Source organism: Wolffia australiana, chromosome 1 (genome assembly GCF_029677425.1).
Source record: "Wolffia australiana isolate 7733 chromosome 1, ASM2967742v1".
Taxonomy (NCBI): Eukaryota; Viridiplantae; Streptophyta; class Magnoliopsida; order Alismatales; family Araceae; genus Wolffia; species Wolffia australiana.
In genome coordinates, this window is record NC_135835.1 from 8,201,996 (window position 1) to 8,226,176 (window position 24,181).

The 24,181-nt window shown below is 36.7% G+C and overlaps 2 protein-coding genes across 3 annotated transcripts; both read right to left on the minus strand.

Moving 5' to 3' along the window:
* Positions 1 to 933: 933 nt before the first annotated feature.
* On the minus strand, positions 934 to 3,838 carry EXT-LIKE (hydroxyproline-rich glycoprotein family protein). The gene is made up of 6 exons (XM_078576945.1): positions 3,555 to 3,838; positions 3,353 to 3,453; positions 2,261 to 2,370; positions 2,103 to 2,178; positions 1,850 to 1,993; positions 934 to 1,723 (listed from the first exon to the last, which is right to left on the minus strand). The coding sequence occupies exons 1-6, from the start codon at positions 3,646 to 3,648 to the stop codon at positions 1,058 to 1,060; spliced, it is 1,191 nt and encodes a 396-aa protein (XP_078433071.1). The 5' UTR covers positions 3,649 to 3,838; the 3' UTR covers positions 934 to 1,057.
* An 8,728-nt stretch (positions 3,839 to 12,566) lies between these two features.
* LOC144704506 (65-kDa microtubule-associated protein 1-like) lies at positions 12,567 to 17,581 on the minus strand. Of its 2 annotated transcripts, none has more exons than XM_078576960.1 (10): positions 17,349 to 17,581; positions 16,770 to 16,864; positions 16,490 to 16,693; positions 15,860 to 16,117; positions 15,571 to 15,786; positions 15,282 to 15,437; positions 14,895 to 15,206; positions 14,725 to 14,812; positions 13,829 to 13,977; positions 12,567 to 13,723 (listed from the first exon to the last, which is right to left on the minus strand). In XM_078576960.1, exons 2-10 carry the CDS (start codon positions 16,842 to 16,844, stop codon positions 13,457 to 13,459), a joined length of 1,725 nt encoding a protein of 574 aa, XP_078433086.1. In that variant the 5' UTR covers positions 16,845 to 16,864; positions 17,349 to 17,581; the 3' UTR covers positions 12,567 to 13,456. The 2 variants fall into 2 exon arrangements, with proteins under 2 accessions (XP_078433086.1, XP_078433077.1); XM_078576951.1 differs by having other exon boundaries at positions 12,567 to 13,732; positions 17,349 to 17,578.
* Between the last annotated feature and the right edge of the window lie 6,600 nt (positions 17,582 to 24,181).

Below are 24,181 nucleotides of genomic sequence, written 5' to 3' on the forward strand. Positions count from 1 at the left end.
CCAGACATCACGGGTCAGTGCTAATCCATGATAAATTTTGGAGAAGTCCCATGAAGAAGGTAAAACTTATCATGACCCAAGTCATCCATGGCTGGCGCCGCCCTGCTGCACTATACGGCGCTGGCGATGGCGTCTCTGTGGTCATTTCCATGGCAGCGGTGGCAAACCTGCCTTTAAGACCTTCATGGTGCACTCCATCTGTGTACAAGTCATTCATGCTGCTCAGCTCTGGTTCCTCCCTGATCATCATCTCCTCTGCTGCAACTCCATGTGTAGGATTCTGGGGATCTGTAGGTTAAAAAAAGCGTGTTTTTATTTGTCTGAATTCAAACAGACTTACCCTTTTTTTGATTTTTGGGGACATACTCTTATCTTATAATGACTTGATGGGCTAAGTATGTTTTGTTTACTCAAGAAAATTCATATATTTTCCGATTTTGACCAGAAGGGCAACTCAGGAAGCTTACCTGCAACAAATAGCAGAGCGAAAACCAGTCCGATGAGAAGAGCACCCATTCTCTCTCTTTCTCTCCCTCTCTCTATCTGTGAAATCGCTCTCTTACCTTACTCTCTAGTTTATGTATAGTGAGATTGACAGACAGGTAGACTTGACCAGCAGATGAGACCCATGTCTACCAGTAATTCTACCCCAGAGGTTTACAGGTGGTTGCTGAGTTAGGCACCAGGCAAGTTTGCCCTTTCACCAGAGGGTATAAATATCAACAATCCAAAATATTTATCACATAACTCAAAATATCCTTTCCAAAATTATAAGTTCAACATTTCCAAAAGTGTTTTTTCAAGAATCAGTTACGCTATGAGAAAACATCATATCTCACCTAAATAGAAGCAAAACACTGCCGGGTGTACTACCAAATGTATGGTCGGTCCAAACTCCGCATTTCAATGCCTTTTTTTCAATTAGAACCAAAATTATGCAAAAAATGGAATTATAAAAACCCATGCAATAAAAGAGGATACAAACGGACCACAGTATCTTATTCATGATGTTTCCCACATCTATACATATATACTCCAGCAAAAACCCAGTCCTTGGTCAACGAGTCTCAGCAGAAGGATTGGTCAGCAACTCAAGTGAACGCCGAAGAAAATCAACAGCCACAGGAACATCATCAAAAGCGAGGGCACCAACAGCGAATCGAGCCGCTTTATGAGCCTCTGCAATCCTCTCAACCGAAGGCTCGTAGTCGCTATCATAAACATAGCTGGCCGAAGCAGGCGCCGCCTTCGGGCCAGACCCATTCCTCTGAAGGGCATCAGAATGCAAAGTCTGAACCGGGGGTGACGAAGGAGGCGGATTATAAGGCTGGGCAGAATCAGAGCCATGGTAGTAAGATGGACGGATAGTTGGAGCTGCAGGAAGAGTGCTGTCGTTGAAGCTCGGATAAGTCTGAAAATGGGGGTAAGTTTGCTGAGTTGGGTATTGCTGAGGATAGTTTTCTGATGATCTATCGTAGCCGTAGGATGATGGGTAATCTTGTGGATGTTGCTCCGGTGGAAGATAGTTTGATGGTGGAGAGATGCTCTGATGAATGGATCGAAGATCCGGCGAATAGGGTATATCCTGGTAGTGTTGGGGATAGGATGAAGACCGAGGAGGAGAGTTTGTGGGAGGTGGCAGTGGGTTGATTGTGTCATCATGGTGAGGTGATCTGGCACCTGGAGACTTGGGAGGGGAGCTCTCCCGTTTTTGGGTCTCATCCTGCAAAAGGGAAATAATGAGAAAAAGATGAGCTTTGAAATTGAAAGTCTAGAAAAAAAGATTTTTCCCACACGGAAATCTCAGAAAACGAATTTCCCACGGGGAAATTTATGAAAAGTTGCATACAAGATCGTTGGTTGCTGTGGTTTGAGGGAATGGGAGGTTTTCGCTGCCGCCACCTGGGGGCCCTGGTTCGGGCTTCCTACCTTCCTTCAAGGCTTTTCTTATATCCGCTGCTTTCCAAGCGGCATACTTTTGCTTCTGTTCAATCTGAACCAACGATCGAGATCTTAAAATGAGAAAGTTTAAAATAAAAAAAACCTTTGATGAAGAAAATCTGAGTGATGATGAAATTTTGAAGTGATTATCAAGGGTGTACGTCTGGCTGCATTTCGCCGAATTGATTGAGAATTTCAAAGAAGATGCTTGCAGCATAGAATGTCTTTGCAGTGTTCCTGAAAGAATGAAATATATGACACATATTTATCAACCTATCTCTTTATATTGGGTGAAATGCACGAAATTCAGGAAACATACAAGTCGGCTCGGCCAGCTCTGTCCTGCTTATCTGCTTTTTCAAACACATTTGCGGCAAAACCCTCTAGGTACAAATTGTCCTCAGCAGTGAACTTAATGGTCTTCTTGTCCTGCCCGAGTATAATTCCTTGTTAAATTTCTCCAAAAATATTCAGTGGTTAGTAATTTATTAGACGACAGGGGGAATGTCTCATCAGCCTTTAAAGCTAATTCGTAATCGCCAATCAGCCTATTTCAGGTAGACGAAATGGAATGAAAGTATGTGAGTTAACGCCCAAATAATACCTTCTCCCGATCTCTGAAAAGATGACAGAACTTTAAGAGATGTGTTTAAATTTAGGAGGATTACCATATGAATCTTGCACGAAAAATTGACAAGTTAAAATTTCCTCCATAACACAAAAAGATGGATACTCTTTAAGAATTATGACGAAAGTCATAATAGCCACAAAAAATGTGTAGTGATAAAATATTGTCAGTAATGTATTACGGGCATATATACACACTACAGAATTGACCAGTATTGGTATCCACTAACATCACAAGGTTAAAGAGCAAATTTTATATTAGCATCTTCATGCTTGCGAAATGAATTTCTGGTTTGATGAATGATAAAGAAAAAATGTAAGAAGCTTCGGGCTTTTTCTGATCGTTCATTAAATCAAGGTAATGGAGATTTTATAGATGATGATTTTTTGAAAACTTAGACTACAGTCAACTAAGTCAATATATTTGGGATACAAAGAAGGAAAATTTTTTGAGAAAAAAACTATTTCCTTGGACGCGTCCATAATTCCATTGTCAAGTCTCAACTTTAGTAAAAAAATCATAGACAATCAGTGCAAGATAAGTCGAGCAGCGGCACCGAAAAGGAAGCGAATTGAAGATGACAAGAAGCAGGCGATGCCTAATGGCAGCTATTCATTCGAACAAAACGCATGAATTTTCGAACAGCCTTTTCCAGTGATCCACCGGTGACCATAAGGATGAACCACCGCGAAAAAAAATCAAGGGACGATGGCAAGCCAAAGTGCAAGATCTTTACAAACCCCAAAAACCCAAAAAGTATTGCCAACTATATCAGGAAGTAACCTTCTCAAGCTGATTCATGAGGGAGACGAGGATCGAATTAGTAGTCTTGGTTCGATCTTTGGTGGGGATCTTTAGACCCCTCTCCATGGCGTAGAGACGACCTAAGAAACAAAATATCAAAAAATAAGGAAAAACCCTTCATAGATTACTTTCAATTAGGGATATAAAACAAGAATCCAATGAAACAAATGCACTCGCTTACAGTAATAGGCAACCAAAGGCTCGTGCTTTTGAAGTTCGTCGGCTCTCTGCAGGTAAGGAAGAAGGGCCTTTGCAGGCTCCGTCTCGCTACCCATCTTCTGATCAGCCTCTTCTTCTTCCCCTTCTTCTCCCCAACTCAGAAGATCGGGCAATGATGAAGGCACGTCTCAAAGGTCTGACCTTTGCTTCGAAGGCTCCAGCATTCGTTCTGATAGTCTGCCGGGATATTCTCTCTCTCTCTCTCTCTCTCTCTCTCTCTCTCTCTCTCTCTCTCTCTCTCTCTCTCTCTCTCTCTCTCTCTCTACACAAAGGAAATTTAGAAATTGATGTCCTATATATTATGAAAGAAACCGCCAGAACTGTAGAATCTTAAAAATATATCAAATATGAATCAGAGTAGGGAGGGAGGGATAGAGGAAGAGAGAGAGATAGATGGTGCAAAAGAATTTGAACACTTCAAATATGAATTAGAGTATTGGCAAATATAGGGCTTAGAAAAAGTTAAATACTGTATATGCGATAGAAACATCTAAATTATATAGGGCTTTTAAGAATATTAAGAATATTTCAATAGGATAACGTTACAATAAAAAAATTAAAGTACTTTATTTCAATGAATTATAGCTTCAGGTGATAGTTAGTTATATATTGTTTCTAGATATAGAAAGTAACATAGTACTAAATGCCCCGATAAAAGTTATAAATTATTTACCCAAAATAGAGCTACCAGTTTCCAGATAAATACTAGTACAAAATATTTACTACGATTTACTTGTCTTAAGTCATTTCATCACCGGGACTTAAAGAAAATAAATGTGAAACTGATTTTTAATCATAGAATCATATTTCCACACTGAATTTGATAGATGTTTTTGGGCCAACAATAAAGAGTAAAGAAATAAAACTGAGATGCCGACTAGATAATCTTTTTTTCATTAGCATAGAAGTTTTTTAAGAAAAATAAAATACATATGTTTTAATCTTTTGAATTTATTCCTAAACTACAACAGAATTATTCCCAACAAAAAATCTCTTAATTGATTCATAATTTATCTTGTGAGATAAATGTTGGTTGATTATCATAGGTAGATAAAAATATAGAAATATTTATGAATAGACAAATATATATGTTAGAACTTCAGTGTAGTGATCTTCTCTCTTGATGCTCCTCTCTATGGTGGCAGCACATGGGCTAATGGCCAGTGTTTACAAGAGACAACAAATGAGATACCTTTTCTATTACAACAAGCTGGGTTAAGTACCAGCCACTAAGACAATTTGTGGGCCCTACTTACTAATATGATCCACAGTCATGTGGGCCACTTATAATTTTGGCCCACATCTAATAAAAGACAAACCATATAGGCCACTTTTATATAATATGTGGCCCATTTACGGGAATAAAGAAAACCAATAAAGGAGAAAATGAAAATAACAAGATCTATAATCAACAGTATATATATATAATATATATATATATATATATATATATATATATATATATATATATATATATATCCTGGATAAGCTTCAAGATCCGGAGGTTTTCTTAATAGAAGAGACAATTGGCGATCTATAGATATATGTAGAAGGAGAAAATAGGAATGAAAAATAGTGAGATAAAATAATGAATGTCAAATATATCGAATGGGAGTGTGATAAGTCCAAATTTAGGGTCTTTAGTAAATTTTTTAATTCAGACAAGAAACATTGTTCATAGATTTTTTCCACCTAATAACTCAAAAATAAATACATCAAAAATACACTTTTGATCCACATGGAGGCATCAAATTGGCTCTATTTTTTATTGGGTGGGAAATATCAGAAATTGGTTTAGAAGATAAAAATATAAGTATTTGAAGGTTTAGGAATATGAAGTGTTCAGAATTTCAATCACATGTAAAAATGGAGTTCTCCCCATGATACTATATATACATGCCATCTTGAAGAGGAACATGTGACTTGACCTCCACTTGATTTGCAAAGTGCTGGAGAGGACGAGGTAAAAGATTTAATTCCCTCCAGGTATGATACTATGGACAAGAAGATCATCACTCTTCTTAGTAAAAATGTGGGCCTCACAAGATGGAAAGAAAGGTGAAAGGTGGTGAGATGGAAGAATGGTGGAAGGTCATAAAATATATGTAAGGGTATAGAGAAAGGTGATATTACTTAATATATCGTGTATTCCAAGGATAGTGAGGGGCAATGAGTAAACATAACACATAAGAAATGTGGAGTAAGAATGAAAGTAATAGACAAGACAATGAGGTCAAATATATGTAATTTTTTTTGAGATAGGTAGTGAAAAAAGAATTACATCTGCATAGGTCAACAAAAACAGAAACAAGAAAGATGAGGAAGATTTAGGTAGGTTCAATTAAAAAACATTCATTGAACTGCAGAAGTCAAATTTTACCTCCATTTAAACAGATGTTAAATTGTTAATATCTCAATATGCTATCTATTAAACCTCAACCAAAATGTGGCAAGATTTACTAAAGAATAATATTGAGGGAGTTATAAGCGGTTTTTTTTAGGCAGTTCTATAAGACCCCAACCATAATGTCAACTTTCCCAATCCTTCCGTTTTGAACATATGCTCTTCATAAAAAACCTTTTTAATCTCTCTACCTCTGATTTCTACTTGTATATTGGATTGAGGATGATATAGAGTAGTCATGCTTTGATGACTTTCTCTATCATTAATGATAGCCCTAGGACACCCAAACCTGATTATGAAGCTCTTCAAAATTAATTTCAAAACTACTTTATGGTCATATTGGTCACTTGGGAAAGCTTTTATCTATCTAGATACATAGTCAACTCCCATCAAAGTATTATCATAGCCCTTAGAAGAGGGGAAGGTGTTGAGTTTTTATAGGCTATATTTCCAGGTTAAAATTGATTCATGCAACATAAATAAAAATGGAAATGACATAAAACCAAATTAATAGATGGTCATATCACCTTATGTCGAAGTGATTCTTTTATCACTGGTTCCTTGGATGAGTCTCCTTAAGCTAATTGTGTGTATGATCTTTAGACATACCCATACAATCTTCTAAATATTGTATCTCCTCATTCCCATGAATAACACTGCTTGACCATGAGGATCTCCTAAGCATTCAATTTTAAAAGAAACTAATATTTTTTGATAATCAGAAAAGAGAAGGGTGGACACCCAACTCCATCTTATATGGGCTCCTAAACTGGATGCCCTCCATTATTTATACTCTTTGATAATTTTTCATAAATTCCTCGAAATTTAGTTATATCCACAAATTTTAATAATATGATTCAGTTACTATACTAGAAAATTGATAAATTAATCAATGATTGATTTTACCAAATTCACAGGTCAAGTTGTCAAGGCCATGGTCTGCGAAGCTACAACTCTTCCTCTAGAAGATACGTAATCTGTCAACTCCCTCATAAAAATATTACTGTCATCAATTGTGGTGCAAGTATTATCCTCAAAATACTCCAATAGTATTTAGCTGATGGTTACCTATTAAACCCTAATATGCTATTCTAGTTATTAATGATGCATGATATGAACTATAACATAACACCTTTGTTTTGTTCTAGAGGCCTTGATCTGGATGAACAAATCAAAATGATTCGCAGTAGAAGACTTGAATGAATCAAACGAAATCAACAAAAACATTAAATCTGTGATTTCTTAGATCCCGGAGTAAGCCAAATCGAGCTGCTCACGTGTGCAGCCTCTGGATGTATCCACGCGGTCCTCGACATGTCAGATCTCCTCCTTCTCGTTGATGAGCCCCGTTCTTTCTTCGTCAGCATCGTTACGTCTTCCCGATCACATCGGGGAGGGAGAGGGGTGTTGGGAGATGGGAGAAGAAGGGGAAAGGCCCCTGAACAATTCTGGCAGGGGTGAATTTCGTTCAGGGCCTTCCCCTATTTATACTAAGTGGGTATTTTTCATAAAAACCCTCAAATTTTAAGTATATCTTCTGACGTCCAAAAGACCATTTGCAGGTGACCCTCGAGGCCCATGTATCAGTCTACTTAACGACTCCAGCGGCCAATAACCTTTATTGGCCTTCCAAATTAATTAACTATATCATCATATAGATTAATTAACATCGGATCGATTTAACCCAATCGATAGGTCAAGTCTCCGATAGTGCCAAGCTACACCTCATGTCCTAGAAGATACAAAGGAGTGTGTATTGACTCACTCATGGAACTTGTTCATCATCAGTTACCGTGTATGTATAATCCCTTATCCCCTTGACGCTCCTTGGATGGCTTAGGGTATGGTCAATTGTCAAACCCTAATCGGTCACCCGAGTTAGTACTAATGCATTCGGAAATCATCGGAGAACTCTTCTCCAATATTTCACTGCCTTGGCCAAGGACTTCAATGCATCATCTTCCTTGAGCTGTCACCTCTTATACCCGTCTTGACCCATCTTGACCACTCAATCGTCTTTGTGAACTTCTTGATGTACCCGAACTAAGACCATTTAGAATCCCATGATCAAAAACTCGTTGGCCATCGCCAAAGTACAACCATCCGTCCACAAGACGTCTTTGGTGTCTCAGGTCTAAGGACCACTTACACAACCGTGACGTGAATCAACCTGATTGACAGTTCGGTATAATACCATTCAGGGATTTGTACGGATCAATTTAGTGAACTCTTTCCACTAAAGAGCACCCACTATCTATCCTTATTGTCTCCACACTAATGGCTACGGGACCGGCCATACTCATCATATGAGTGAGGCTAGATAGTGCTATTCTAGCCGGATACTTTGATGTCCTTCTCGCGTATCATTTGAATATGAATGTTTAGAACACATGCTTAAAGACTAGTGATCTCCGTATTACGATCTCATCATAATTCACTAAGTCTGATCATGTACTCATGGACTTCATTATACGCATCACACGTGCACTACAATGAATATGTTCTATTAATGAACATGGAATGAGATGTGGAATGTGTGATTGGCTTTCCGGCCTCATATATTTCCATCAATCTTATCCTCTCATATTGAGGGTGCACGATCCCATCTTGACCATGACGGAAATATGAGGCATGCACCGTATTTCATATCTTATTTAGTGTACATAAATACATCGTATATATTCATATAATGCACATAGGATGCTTGTGATGAAGTCCATGAATACATAATTTATTTAGAGAATTATGATGAGATCATAATGCATAGATCACGAGTCCGTAAACATGTTTTCTAGTGTTTCAATTCAAATGATAGTCGAGAAAGACATTAAAGTATCTGAAAATAAAGTCACCCTGTAGTCCCACTCATTTGATGATTATGGATAATTCCTTGGAGTTAGTGTGTAGACACGAAGGGTTCTACAAAATTGATCAATATGGATCCCGGATGATATTATGCTATGCTATCAATGAATTTGATTCACATCATGGATATGTAAGTGGCCCTTAAACCTGAGACACTAAACATGTCTTATCAAAATTGAGTGGAATTCCAAATGTTGTACTTTGGTTATGGCCTACGAGTTCCAATTCATGGAATTCCAAACCAACTTAGCTTGGGCTCAGAAATAAAGTCATGAAGACAATTGAGTGGTCAAGATGGGAATCTTCACTCTTGGTATAAGAGGAGATAACTCAAGGAAGATGGTGCAATCAAATCCTTGGCCAAGGTAATGGAGTGTTGAAGAATATTTTCCAATGATTTCCCTACCTATTGGCAGTGCCTGAGACGACTCGGGAGGGTTTGATAGTGACATACCATTAGTCATCATATGAGTGTCAAGTGGATGAGGAATGATAGATATATGGTAAATGATGACAGTAAGGTTGTATGACTGAGTTAATATGCTCCTTTGTATATTCTAGAAATAGGGTGCTTATTGAGTGAGTCAGTACTCACCCCATGGGCTGTAAACTCAACCTACGAATTAGGTTAAATAGATCCTTAATTGATTAATCTACATGTGGATATAAATAAGTGGAAAGGTTGGAAAATAAAAGTTATTAGATAGTTGGAGTCATTTACTGGACTGATACATAGCCGAAGATGGTCACACATCAATGGTCTTTCAGATGTTAGAAGTTATACTTAAATTTAAGGGTTTTTATGGAAAATTCACATTTAAGTATACATAAGGGAAGGCTGTGAACAAAATTCACCGAGTCCATAATTTTTCAGGTGTCCAAAATTCTTCTCCCTTCTCTACTTAAATCCAAAATTGCTTCTCTCTAGTGTCGATCTGACTTGAACGGCATAATAATGATAATGTATAAAAAATGGGGATCATCAAGGTGAAGGATGGGATTTGATGTGCTGGGGAATGCGTGGATATATCTATATGCTGAAAATTTGAACACCTCAAGACATCTAGTTGATGAAACGAGAAATCACAAATTTTTGTTCATGCAAAGGTGATTCAATCATCAATTTCAAAGCTTCGTTATCATTCTTTTCTAAGTCTTTTGATTTTCTAAGTTCTATTTCTCCAAATTTAAATAAATCATATGAAGCTTTTTTCATGTTATTAAAATAGCTACAAAAGTTTTAAGGGATATACCAAAAATCATTCCTCCTATCTCACATTTAATCAATGGAGCTCCTAGGCCCCTTCTATTTATAGGAATGCCATTCAATAAAATTGAACTGATATTCTAAGAAATTTGGATCCTGTTTTTTCTAGATTTTTTGAATAGATCCTTTAATTTTTTTGAGTTAGAAATCGTATTTGAAATATCATTTGCTGATTGAATCTTGACAGTTTCTTATTTAAATATTTATAGCTGGTGATTATTATGATGCTTATTTTTAGATGATTTTAAAGAACTAGGAAAATGAATCCTTAAGATTTGCATTTGACACTTTCAGATGCCAATCATCATCCTATAAATATTCATCATTTTGGATCATTAACCACCTTCTAAAAGTTTCGTGTGGATCATGTCAAAATTTCCATTTCTACGTTAATAACTCACATGCATACCTTCATTTTTAGGAATATTAAAATCATCTAAAAAATCATCTCAGCCTGATACCTTCATTTTTTGTAAATTTCATTTATAATAATAAAAGTGTAAATATAGAAACTAAGTGACACACAACCAATATATTTCTGCAAAGAAATTAAGTGATTTTTCAGGAGCTGAATCGAACACCTTGCAGTTATTCCATTTTCAAACTGACTTTCTGCATTTTTCTGCATTTTTTATTCAATAAAAAGTATCAAAAATATGTAATACTATGTTCTAGGTACTATTTCATTGTAAAAATCTTAATATTCTAATTAAATAAACATGAAATGATTTCATTATAAAAGAATTAGATAATCAGTATCTCTGATTTAGACATCTCTACAACCATCAAGTGTGTTTTGTTCATTTCCTTCACTTTTTGCTTTCCGTTATATGTTTCCTAACAATTTGTCCTCTCTCTAAATGCTTCACTATATTCTACCTATCAATATATACATAGGTCTTCCTACATTTTATTCAATCTTTATATCTCTTCTCTCTTATTCTAACTCTAATTAAATCTATCGCTAAACATTCCCGAGTGATGAGATGAGCTCACTCTCTGCTATACATTCCTGAGTGATATTGCATAAATATACATATTATTTGATCAGAGAAAAACTGATCAAAGTGATAAATTAATACCTGCTTCATCTATTTCTATTTAAGGTAGTATCCACAAGCCAAGAGCCATATGGATCACCATAGACATATCAAGCTAAAGTTGTTGCTAAGTGCACCACCTTTTAGAGCATTTAATATTGGCTATATGGCAAGCTAATTTGCCATATTGGCATACACAAAGAGGCTGAGTGGTGAAATGATGGTCCTCATGCATCACAATATGTTTTTATGAAGCATGTCTAGGATATCTTTGGACTGCCTGAACCCTACACATCTTCCTTTATTCTTTGACATGCTTTGTGCTTAGAGACTTAGTGATGGGATTGATATTCCTTAAATTGGATTTTACACGCAAAGTTAGCACATCCACTCTGCTGATTACATAATAATGAGGGATAGAAATTTCACTATTAGAGACTGATAAGCCTAAAATTAGTGTTTGGTTAGCGTAAAATAATCATGCAGTTGGATAAATATTATGTAATAATATTTATAATCTTCCCTTTTGAAAATAAATTAAGTATTGGATGAGAAAGGGCTCAAGTAGTAGAGAGGAGGAGACATAAAATCTAAAATGTAACTTAGAGATTTCAATCGAGAGTATTTTTATAGCGGGAAAATATTATTTTGCATGTTATCAGAGTGTGCAAAGGTATGCTCAAGAGGACGTGGCATATTAGCTGGATTCACTCCAAGGGCAGAGAAGCTTGAGCGTTCCAACCTCTAAGTTTCTTCCTGATTTAATTAAATGTGTAGAGCCTAAGTCCATTTCAAATAATGATGGAATAATATGGGAAAGGGTTAAATGGGTAAGGCTTCTCCTCTTGCATATAGATAACTGTCGGTACTTGCGTCACAGATGTAAGAACAATTAATCTTTGAGAGTTTTCAAGAATACGATGCAAGAAGGTCCCTTCAGTTTTATCAGGCTCAACTTATAAATGGCATTAGGGGGATCTTCCCCTTCTCATCTACTCCTTATAATTCTTTTCGTTCATGAGAGTATCTTTCCACAACGGAGTATACATTTTATAGCAGTTAGTCTAGATCAAGATCTATGTAACATGTAAGATAGTTCTTTGAATGTGATTTCTTCCTTAGAATCAGAGTGGGCCATGGGATACGTTATAAGTATGGTACAAATAGCTCTCACCCGCTGTTCTAGAGATTCTCATTAGCTTTCATTCACATCTCACAAAATTAAAAGAATGGTGCAAATACAATTAGACAAATTACATGGGTAATTATTCGCAAGACAAGAAATTACCCTGGAGAATTTTGAATCGTTGTGCCGATAACCCGTACCATGTGGCATTAATGAATCTAGTAAAAACATGCCATCAGTAATCTCGCGAAGGATGTCTCAGAGACATATACTTTAATGCCTAGAGGGCTGACAAATTGTTTAGCATTTAATGTTTAGTCAGAGTGGAGACAAAGATACAGCGACTGATTGAGAGAGAGTGAGAGAGGTACAAAGAGCTAGAGAGAGAGAGATAAAGGAAGCTGGAGACACGGAGAGAGAGAAAGAAAGAGAGACAGAGAAAAAGAGAGACAGATACAGAACGCTAGAAATACAGAGAAGGGAGAGACACAGAGAGTGAGAGCGAGAGAGATTCAGCGAGCTAGAGAGAGATACAGAGAGCTAAAGAGACAGATATACAGATAGAGAGAGAGATCCAGAGAACTGGGGAGCGAGATAGAGTTAAAGAGAAAGTGGGAGATAGAGGCAGAGCTAGAGAGAGAATGAGGAAGAGAGAAAGATACAGAGAGCTAGAGAGAAAGCGAGAGATAGAAAGATACAGAGAGCAATAGAGAGAGATACATACAACTACAGAGAAAGAAAGAGGGAGATACATAGATAGATACAGAGAATTAGAGAGAGAGAGATAAGAGAGCAAGAGAGAGAGCGAGAGAGACGGAGACAGCTAGAGAAAGGCAGAGAGAGGGAGCTAGTGACAGAAAGAGAGGGAGAGAGAGATACAGAGAGTTACAGAGAGACAGGGAGCAAGAGAAAGAGAAAAGGAGGGAGAGAGAGAGATACAGATAGCTAGAAACAGAGGGGAGAGAGAGATACATGCAGCACGAGAGAGGAGAGAGAGAGATACATGCAGCACGAGAGAGGAGAGAGAGAGATACATGCAGCACGAGAGAGGAGAGAGAGAGATACATGCAGCACGAGAGAGGAGAGAGAGGGATACAGAGAACTAGAGAGAAAGAAGAGAGAGAGATACAGAGAGCTAGAGAGAGAAATATATATATATATATCAGGGGCAGAGAGTCTGGATGGCTGCCACGTCTTTCCTGGAGAAGGCGTCGCAGTTCGCCGGCGCAGAGAGCCGAACCCCGTCTCTCTTCCCCCCTCGGGCGGCAGGCCTGGTTGTGGCGCCGCCCACGGACGCCCTCCGGACAGCTGTCCCATTCCCATTGGCCGGCGCCACGACGGAAGTTTTCTTCGGCACTGTTGACCGACCCGGGCTCGGCCGCGACCAGAAGACCGTCTCTTGCTCTGCGTTCTTCTGGCCGCTCAACTTCTTCATATCCTGCCACCGCCAGAAGTCAACGCTAGACCACTTCTCAAAAAAGTCGTCGTCGGGTACAAAACAGATGAGAGAGAAGAGAAGAAGGAAGAGGCTGACCCGTGTCCTGCGTTTCTCTTCTTCCTTGTCCTGTCTGAGAAGGAGGTACTTGTCTAGCATGGAGAGAAGCGGCGCGCCATCGTAGATGAAGGCCGTGCCATTCTCTGCCTCCCATGTTCGCGTCTTGGCGTTGAGGGTCTCCACGAGGGCTGGAGGGATTGATAGCAAAGCATCATCAGATTGGTGAATATAAGTATACGGAAATATGTACGTGTGGACAGAGAGCAAGATGGGTATGGAGGCGAAGAGAGGGAAAGAGAGTGATATGGAGGGAGAGAGAGGGGAGAGATAGAAAGAGAATGAGTGGAAGGGAAGAGGAAGAGAGAGATAGAGAAAGGGAGAGAGAGGGAAAGGGAGTGAAATGGAGGGAGAGAGAGAAAGAGAATGAATGAGAGGGAGGGAGAGGGAGAAAGAGAATGGGTGAGAGGGAGGAAGAGGGAGAAAGAGAATGAGTGAGAGGGAGGAAGAGAGAGAAAGAGAATGAGTGCGAGGGAGGGAGAGGAAGAGAAAGAGAAAGATAGAGGGAGAGAGAAGGAGAAAGAAGAGAATGAGAGGGAAGGAGGGAGAGAGAGAAAGAGAATGGGTGGAAGGGAGTGGCGGAGAGAGGGGAGAGAGGAGGAGAGAGAGAACGATTCTTGAAAAAAAATGAAGAGACCCCAAACACGTGGCACAAAAAGACTGGAATTTGCATAGAAAACAGAGCTCCACCAGTGAATCAAGCGGCAATGACAAAGATCCGTGGACAAAAAGTCAACCACCGACATTCAGAGCTCATTTGAAGTCTAGCCCAGATTAGATCTGGACATTGAACACCGATCTATGATACTAAATTATTATGGATGGACAGTTAATTAAGCAAACAATCAATAATTTACTTTTCAGAAGACCTCTTTTACCTGGAATCTTATGAACAAGCTGACGAGCTTTTTCTGCGCGTTTGAGATTTAAGTGAGAGCCTCTGCCCGCATTGTATCGATTTGCATCCTGCTCAACAGGAAAGTTCATTTTCATGACAAAGGTTTGAGAAGAAAAAAGCCAGAAATTAGTAAGAATGATAATATCTAACCCGATTGTAGTCTTCCAGCCACCTTTCCTCCTCACAAGTCAACAACCACTTATCAACTCTTTCTAGAACCTCCTTCCTGCCCAAGGCCTGCGCTCTGGCTTTCAGGATCCGATTGTCCATCTCAGCTATCAAATCAGATGGCTCAATGTCACCCGATTCAATTCTTGCCATGATTTTCTCTCGCGTAGCTGCCGGGTCTAGTTTAATATGCGCCCTAGAGTATATATCTTCCAGCTCGGCTTGCTTCTTTGATGCAATCTCCGTCATTTTGATGAATTTCAGGTGATTTAATCGTTTGACTTCATTCTCTGCCTTTTATATCAAAGGGAAAGAGAAGAATCAACAAAAGATAAGAATACCCACCTCACAAGAAATCATTTTCTTTACCTGCTCGATCAGATCAAGTGAGAGAGATCCTGGAGCTTTAACCTCGTCAACCGTTGATGCGATGTTGCAGGTAATGTGATCAAAGTTTCTCCTCTCTTCCATGCGTGTGTCCATTAAGTTCCAAAGCTCTATTAATTGTAATGCTGACTCTTGAAGCTGGCACAATTGAAAATAGTTGATAAGTCAAAATGATGAGTTATGGAGAATTAATCCAAATGTGAAATATTTTACTTATTTATCGCACGTGTAAACTTTACGATAAATCATGATAAATATGATAGCATTGAACCTTCTGAAGCCTCGTCTTCTTTTCCTCTGTCAAAGAAAGAATGGTGCTAGAAAGATTGGATAAAGTATCGTTGCTAATGCTCTTTGACTTGAATTCCACAGAATCAGCCAAGCTGGGGTGGATTTCGGACACTGTTCTCACGTAATCTATCCCCAGAATAATAGAAAGATCACGGATTGCACCCACAAACTCCATTACTTTTTGTAGTCTCTCGCACTGGAAACAGGGAAATCATCAGAAATCAGAAAATATATCCAGATAATTTTAAAAGAGGCAATAAAAAAAGTACCTTATCTCTCTGTAGCTCTTGAAGTTGACTTTGAAATTCACTGAACTTGTTTGAGGATAGGTCAGACTCATCGATTATGGGGGCAGTATTCTGCTCATCCCCCTTGGAGCTTCCATTAATCTCTCTGTTTATACTCTGTATCTGACACTGAACATTAACAAACTCATTTAATCTTTCTTCTTTCTTCCTCCTCAGCTGCTCTAATGCCGGTGACATGGCCGCAAGCTGCTGTTTAATTGTTCTTCCATGACTCTGTGGCTGTATAAACATCATGGAATCATGTCCTTAGACATCTAAAGAGAAGATACGAAAATCAATGAAATTTAAGGAGGGGTATCGTAGTAATTTTATTGCCCCTAGTCAACCCTATTGTTCTAGGCTTAAGGTTATCATCTCTCCATAAGTGTAATCTTGATCGATTGATCACTATCTTGATCTGAATCTCAATCGATCCTATCCATGGTGACTTCTAATCCGATCAACCACTTCCACCCTCATATCGAGCCTACCACGAACCTGAGCTTGATCGATTGATCTCTATCTCGATCTTAATCTCCTCTGATTCTAACTTTCCATGAAATTGGCCATTGCCAACAGGATCAACATTTTCTACAAGGAGATCGGACCAACCTTCCATGAAACTGACGTCTCGCCGAGAGCGTAAATAAGATTGTTGAGCTCGATGTTGCAATCAGCGAGAGACTTCAATAGGTCGGCCCTTGATCTGGATGCCTGCTCAACCTTCCTCTGGTAGACATTCAGGCAATCCATATCTAACTCAAGAAGCATTCTGTCACGCTCTTCTTCGCTTTCCCCCACCTCATCCCATATTTCCTATTGAAAGAGAAAAATATGATGAGCTATTAATCATCTTGTGAGTAGTTTATGCAAATTTAATCAAATGGCTCACCTGAAGCTGATGTAGTAGGGACCCGCAAGATGTTTGACCTTGGAAGATACTTCTTTGGTCGCTATGAACAGCCATAAGAGATCACAAAGATTTTTCTGAGAGAACGGATTGAGGTCAGACGAAAGATCTGTCACATTTTTGGGCAAATTTACTAAATTTGAACATCATATTGAATTCAAAAGCAAGAAACAAGAAATTAGGAACAAGCCCAGATCAATTTCGAGACCGTGGCTAAAAAGACAATGGGATATCTATTGAAAAGCATTGAACAACTAAATCAATGGATTTAAGGAAAGCATGATGCGGGGGCCCAAAAGGGCAAGAATAAGACGAGATCTGCGGTCAAAGATCGAAACTTGCACGAAGAATCTGAATTCGCAAGTGCCGCACGGCGGCATTGTTCAATTATGCAAAGAAAAACTCCGGAGAGAGCAGAAAATGAAAGAAAAAATCTTGATCCTGGGCGAGAAAGGACAGTGGGAAGAAGTTCATTAACAGTATGTGAGAAAGAGACAGACAGACAGAGACATTCTTGGACCGAGATTTCCATGCACGAGATCAGCGGACGAAGAACATTACCCAGATGCATCAACAACGGTTTGGAGCTCGAAATCGCTGCACTGAGCGGAGATCTGGGAAACTTCACCCTTTTACCCTCCGATCAGAGCTTCTGCCAGCTATAGAGAGATAGAGAGAGATCTAGTTCGCGAGAGAGACGGGTGTCTCTAGCAAAGAAAAAAGGGACCCACAAGAATATCACCCAGACGGGCAAACCTCCGAAATCTCCTCTTTGCTTCTTCTTTGCCGACTCTCGAAGATCCGTCGTTAACTCTGAGACTCGTCTTGATCTTAAAGCCTGACAGTGGCGACTGAAGAGGATTATCAGCCTGTCTGCACTATAAGCAAAGTTTAATTACCCTGTATCTTGTTTTATTTCTGTATATGAATTGACTTGTAAGATCTAGAATACTTGTTTTTTTATTTGGCAAAAACACTGTGCTGGGTAAAGATATTTATTAATTGGTAGTAATGATTTCTTTAATGATTAAACTAAAGAACCAACTGTTCTGGAGGATTTGAGGGTTCTTTAATGGGTTATAAAAATGTTTGTGACACATGGGTACTTTAAAGTGATGCACTGAAGCATTAATTAAGATCCTTCTAAAAAAAGGGTTGATTTTATCAACAAATCTGGAATTCTCTTACATTAATGAAGAACTTTATTGGAAAACTGATGCGAGGGTCTAATAGTTTAATGATGATACGTTTTTAATGTTATAAATCATAGCATTAATGATGATACATTTCTAAAGACTCATTAATATAAAATCAGAATGTTAATTGCTAAGAACATTAGAATTGACATTAAACAAGTACAATCAAGATTGAGTTTTTAAGGGTAATAAAAAACTCACCTGAGCTGTATAATTATGATTGGACTCGTAAGTATGTGAAGGAACTAAGAGGGAGAGCAATGAGAATTTCACTAAAAATTGAAGATATATGTATTACTTCTCAGCTGCTAAACTTCCTTTCACGGAATTCTCCTTGTAGTTTAGATCCTAGCACCCAATAGAGAAATTGTTATTTTTGGTAGGTCACCAAAGTCATTATACTTTAAAATTTTGAAATCTTACATGTTTAGAATGCATGTTCTGTAACTACTTTTAATCTGATGCAATCAACATGAAACTCTTCCATCCTTTGAACCGTTTCTCAGTGTTAAAATTGGTCGGTGAAAGCTTGTTGACCACAAGACCCGTGATCTAGCATCAAGTAACAAACAAATAAGGATAGGTAACAAATTAAATGTTCAAAGTGAATTCACTAGTTCTAAATTTCTCACAAGATGAATATATATCAACATTATTCACATATTCTATTCCATCTCATGATGTAAGCCTTTTCTACAAGCCTACTAAGGTGTGATACATCACTGATAAGGTAATAAATCATTTAAGTTATAAACATAAGTTTTCAAAACCATAGTGTTGATTATAATTAATTATGCTCGAAAAAATAATTTATGAAGTAATGAGAACAACAATATCAAACGTCTTTATAAGAAAGCCAGAAATGGAAGAAAGTTAAAGAAGAAAAATTCCACGTTAAGACTATTTTGATCAAATCGAATGTATCTGATGATTGATAAGCCTGCAAAATGATTGATTTAATGTGAATTCAATATTTTATCGGCATCTAGACTCATGTAATGATATTTTTTAATTTTCCTCTAAAAATCAATAGAAAATATAATAGATTGTTCAGTCCAAGGATTGTAAGATTATTTAACTTCAAATGCTTCATGTGTCCTTCCAAGCTAACATATTATGATTTCTGAAGTAAAATGTTCCCTTTTCCCATCTATCCTAATATGATTATCCACATGGATTGAAAGATGGGCAAAATAAAAAGCTATACTTAAATTTTCAGGTCAATCTATTGGTCAAATATTGAGATATCTCATTTAGAAATTCAGCCAATTGTGATTGTTGGATGTTCTCTCTCTAACCTCCATGCTGCTATCATATGGTTAAGGTTTTCATACTCTGATTGACTTGAAAATTCATGCCACATGATTGGCATAAAACTCCAGCTCATTCCTTAGTCACATTATCATGAATCCCATGCATAGATGTGTCCCAAAAATTGGACTGACATTAAATAGCCAAGAGCTAATTAACTCAATATACCTTCTCCTCCAAATGCACAGGACAACAAATCAGTGTGGTTGGTGCATGTTGTGGTGCATTCAATGCAATTTTAATGTGTCGATTTTATGATTTTTTAATTTATAACACTCTAGTTAATAGGTAAATATCACTAAAGTTAGAAATTTATTCACATTTAAATAATTATATATGTGTGCCATCAAGTCTAAAATGATTAAAAATAATTTTATGATTTTATTTTATAAATTTTAGATTTTTTACACAATTTTTGACATCATATTCTTGAAGAAAATATTTTCTGTGTTGCAGTACAGTTTTTCAGAATTTTTTGACATTAAAAACGTGGAGATATTAATCTTCTAAGGTGGAATATCTATATATTTTTATATTTTTCTGAGTTTATTTTCTAGGATAGTTTACAAATTCTGGTATACTATTTCTGACCTGCCACTTGTTGCCACTTGATTTGATGGAATGGTTACCAAATATCAGTTTCTGATGTGGTTAACGAAAATATGACATTATGGCATTGAAAATCATGATGCCATAATAACCAAATATTAATTAACACATTAGTATTTATTTACTCAGAATCGTGCCATATATAAATAGCAGGCTCAATTTAAATCACAATCACATGCACCAGCATTCAAATAATCATTACTTTATTTTGTATAGAATGCATTGAAAGTCAAAATGTGTGACACATCAACTTGGTGTACACGCAACATACAAACATACACATGGCACACAAGCATACACATGGTGGACATGTTTCCAGTCGCATAAGGCAGAGAAGATGATATTTAGTTATGAGACTAGCACTGATGTGTCCCAATGTCACACTCTCATCATTTATTTAACTTTATTCTTTCTTTATTCTTTGAAAGGAATTGTATTGCTTTCATAGCCGCTGATCAAGAATGACAGAAAACATTGTAGCCAGTCATTTTATAGATTCTTCATAAAACTAAGAATGTAAAACCTAAGACATGATGCAGCGGCAGAAATAACAGCAACATCAATGGGGAGAGATAATACTTTAACTAACTTAATGTGCATGATTCCTCCAAAATCAAAGCTTGGTATCTAACTATCTATAAGTCCGATCAAGCTGAAATTTTGAGGGCAACTTTTACTTTATCCCCTCTTCCTGTTCAGGCCCTCAGATTTATAACTTGATGTTCTTATCACTATTAAAAACCATCATTGAACTTGCTTCATATAATTGTAGGCTGAGTGCAAGAGAGTGAGTTTAGGGATCCATCAAATGATTTCATAGTAGACTGGGTGATTGAGGAGAGGCAAAAAAAATTGAAAAAGCTTTCCCACGTCTACAAAGTACCACAGTTCTTGCAGAATGTAAGGAATTTGGGTAAGTCCTTGCGCATTACGTTGCCTCAGCTTCATCATCATTATTAGGTTATATCCTTTTTCTCCTATCATCACATCAAACTCTATCATCATCATTTCCTATTAACCCCATCATTTCCATCACTTAATACACTCATCAAATTACTTTTCTTTGTCATCCTGCCATCATCTCACTTGCATAATTATTTATATCCACAACTATCTCTGTATCTACCTTCTTATCTCCTCATCATACCATAATGTTTTCTTTCATATTTATGGTTCTCACTCTTTCTCTCTCGACATCACTATCATCTACTTTCTATGTCCCTTATTAATCATCATAACAGTTTTATAGATATCCTTTCTCACGATGCCATTTTCCTTGTCTCACTACCTCATGTTCTATACCTATCTCTTAATTATATACCTATTTCTTCTGGCGTTCTGAATTTCCATTTAAAAATATTTAAATTCATAATATCTGTTTACAAGGGAGTCCATCCTTATTCATCGCTTACAAGCCATTTTTTATAAATTTATTTGTTAGGGTCAAAAACCAACATAGACATGCATTACAGAGCTATTTTTAGGTTTATCTACCGCATCCCTGATTATATGTGTGCATTTATTACAAAAAATGCACACTAATTTGTTCATTGGACCATGTTATCAGGTTTCAATTGCACTCAGTTTAATTTATTTAAATTTAGTGAAATTTATCATTTGATTTTCTCCCAGTGACATATTTCATTGCACACTTAAAACACTATAGTTAGTCCTTGATTGGCCATTTTGATTGTGCAAGTTGTGAGATCAAAATGGCATGTGTTCCAATAATTGGTAAAAATAATCATCACCTAAAATTTTCACATTTAACTATGACGTGCAGCATATCAAGAGTGCATTAGATAAAACCTTCTAAGAAAACTAGAACAACTAGAATTGGGTAGAAACTTCTGACATTCAATAAGTAAATAAATATTGAACACAAAATATCATTTTCACAAGAACCTGATGTAAAAAGGAATATTTAGAACAAAAATATTGGACATAAATAAATAAATATGAATATTAAGAATACATGCTCCAAGAACATTGATCTCTATATTAAGATCTCATCGTAATTCACTGTCTAATCATGTATTTATGGATTTCATTATAAAAATCACACATCCACAATACTGAATACATTCTACTAATGAACATTGAACGAGATAGGGAGTGTGCGATTGGCTTGCCGACCACACATATTTCCATTGAGTAATGGTTGATTACATCAAATTATCTCAATAAATTATGATTTTTATTCTTCTTTTTTACCTCTTATTTCTAGGTTCACACTTTCATTATTCACCATCTAAGGATAAAATAAGTTTTTTTTATATTTTTTCTTAAGCTCTACTGTTATGTATATTACTGATTTTTTAGACTAACCCACTTGATTCCTTAGTGACAAGTGGTTTTTTCACGTCTTCTTGGAGTTTTATTTGAAATACAGGACTATACGAATAAAAATGATAAATTTTGGATTCAAATTGAGGAAAAGAGAACGCCAAAACATGTCCGAGATCATAAAAAGAGTCCCAATACACAAGAAGTCCATTCTTGAAGCCCAATTAATCCCTTTTTAAGAACCAAGTCAAATGTAAGAATTGTGGAATAAACCCATAATTTGAATTTGAAAAGTCTAATTTAACATCTAGTAAGGAATTTTATCACCTTTTTCTCTAATTAAATATTCAAGTGATAGCCTAGATGGCAAGCTTTTGAGTGCATCAGATCACGCTAAAGATCCTCATGTGGTAAAAGTTGCAGCATCTTTCATCCAGTACCTTTAGCTACTCCATTCTACCACCAGATGGCACTTCATTACCAGTAAATTGTGTAGGCCTGCTCAGCTACCTAAAAATGTAGCCATGCATGTTGCGGTCAACAATATCTAATTTTATTTTAATTTATTCCATCATAAATAATTTATAGTTTTTAAATAATAAATAAATTAGTAGAACATATAAAAATAAAAGAAAATTTTATTTCATTTAAGTAGAATAATTCTAGCTAGTTCTCCTTCATTTTAATTATTTTTATCCCTAGAGAATAGTTAACATACAAAAACAAATCACCTCAAAATAATATCCTAAAATGTATTGCAACCTAAATTTAATCTTTCATTACCTGCTCCTTCATGATTCAACCCTTACCATGTACTAAGTGATAAACAAGAATTCAGGTTTAATAAGTCATTTTAAGCTCTAATTTATGAAACAGTATTTATAAAATTATCCTTACTACGGGTCGAATCCACCAGGAACATGCAATGAGAGAGTAAATTCTAATTCATATATATTTTAAAATAATCTTTTTAGGGGATATTATATTTTTCTGGATTTTGAACTAATTTCTCAAGAGAAAAATCAATCAAATGAAGGAAAACTAACTTTAAACTATTTTATATAAATAAAAGAAATATTAACTTTATTTTGGATAATTCCAATAATTTATTATGATTTTTTGGTATTTTGATAGTTTTTAGGGACAGAATTAAATTTCAAGAAAAAGTAGAACCTTTGGCCACATTTCTTGCAGATGGCTACGTTGGCAGGCACACAATTTGCAGGAGGTGGAGCACTATCGAACAACAGATTTGGGCAAGAATGGGTAGTGGATGATAAACATTGTAATAATTGCTACAGGAGGAATGTTTGAGTGTCATTTGATGTGTTGGAAAGCTTGAAATCTAAGCTATTAAATAGAATTTTTACTTTGAGAAAATGTCATAAAATTCGAATCAAACATCAAAAGTTCATAGAAACCTTGTTGTCATGTGCCCCAAGGGCAACACGATGCTTTTTCTCCAAGAATCTTGACCACACTTGAACTCGTTCACACACACTCTTGTAAAACAAGAATGGATCAAAGAAATTTGATACACTAGGCCTCCAACAACAATATGGTGCAGAAATCAAAGATGAGATACAAAGAGAGAGGAGAAGGGTTTAAATAAAAGGGACATAACTTTCCTAGTTCTTAGATTTAATTGCAAGGGTTTGGAGGCTAGAATTACTCGATTTCTAGACTTTATCCACATTCCATCTTTCATCTATTTGAAAATAGAACTTTCAAATTTGAATAATGGGTTAGTTCCACAATTCTTGCCTTTAAGATGATCTTGTTTTTGAAGAGGGTGAATGGGCTTCAAGTGTGGGCTTCTTATGTATTGGGCCTCTTTTTAGCATCTAGGAGATGGCTTGGGTTTCTCCTTTCCTCCCATTTGTATCCCAAATTCATCATTTTTTACCTAATTCATGTGTTTGAAATAAAACTCAAAGAAGATATGAGAAATCTACTTGACTCTAAATAGTCCAGTGGTATTAGTCTCAAAAA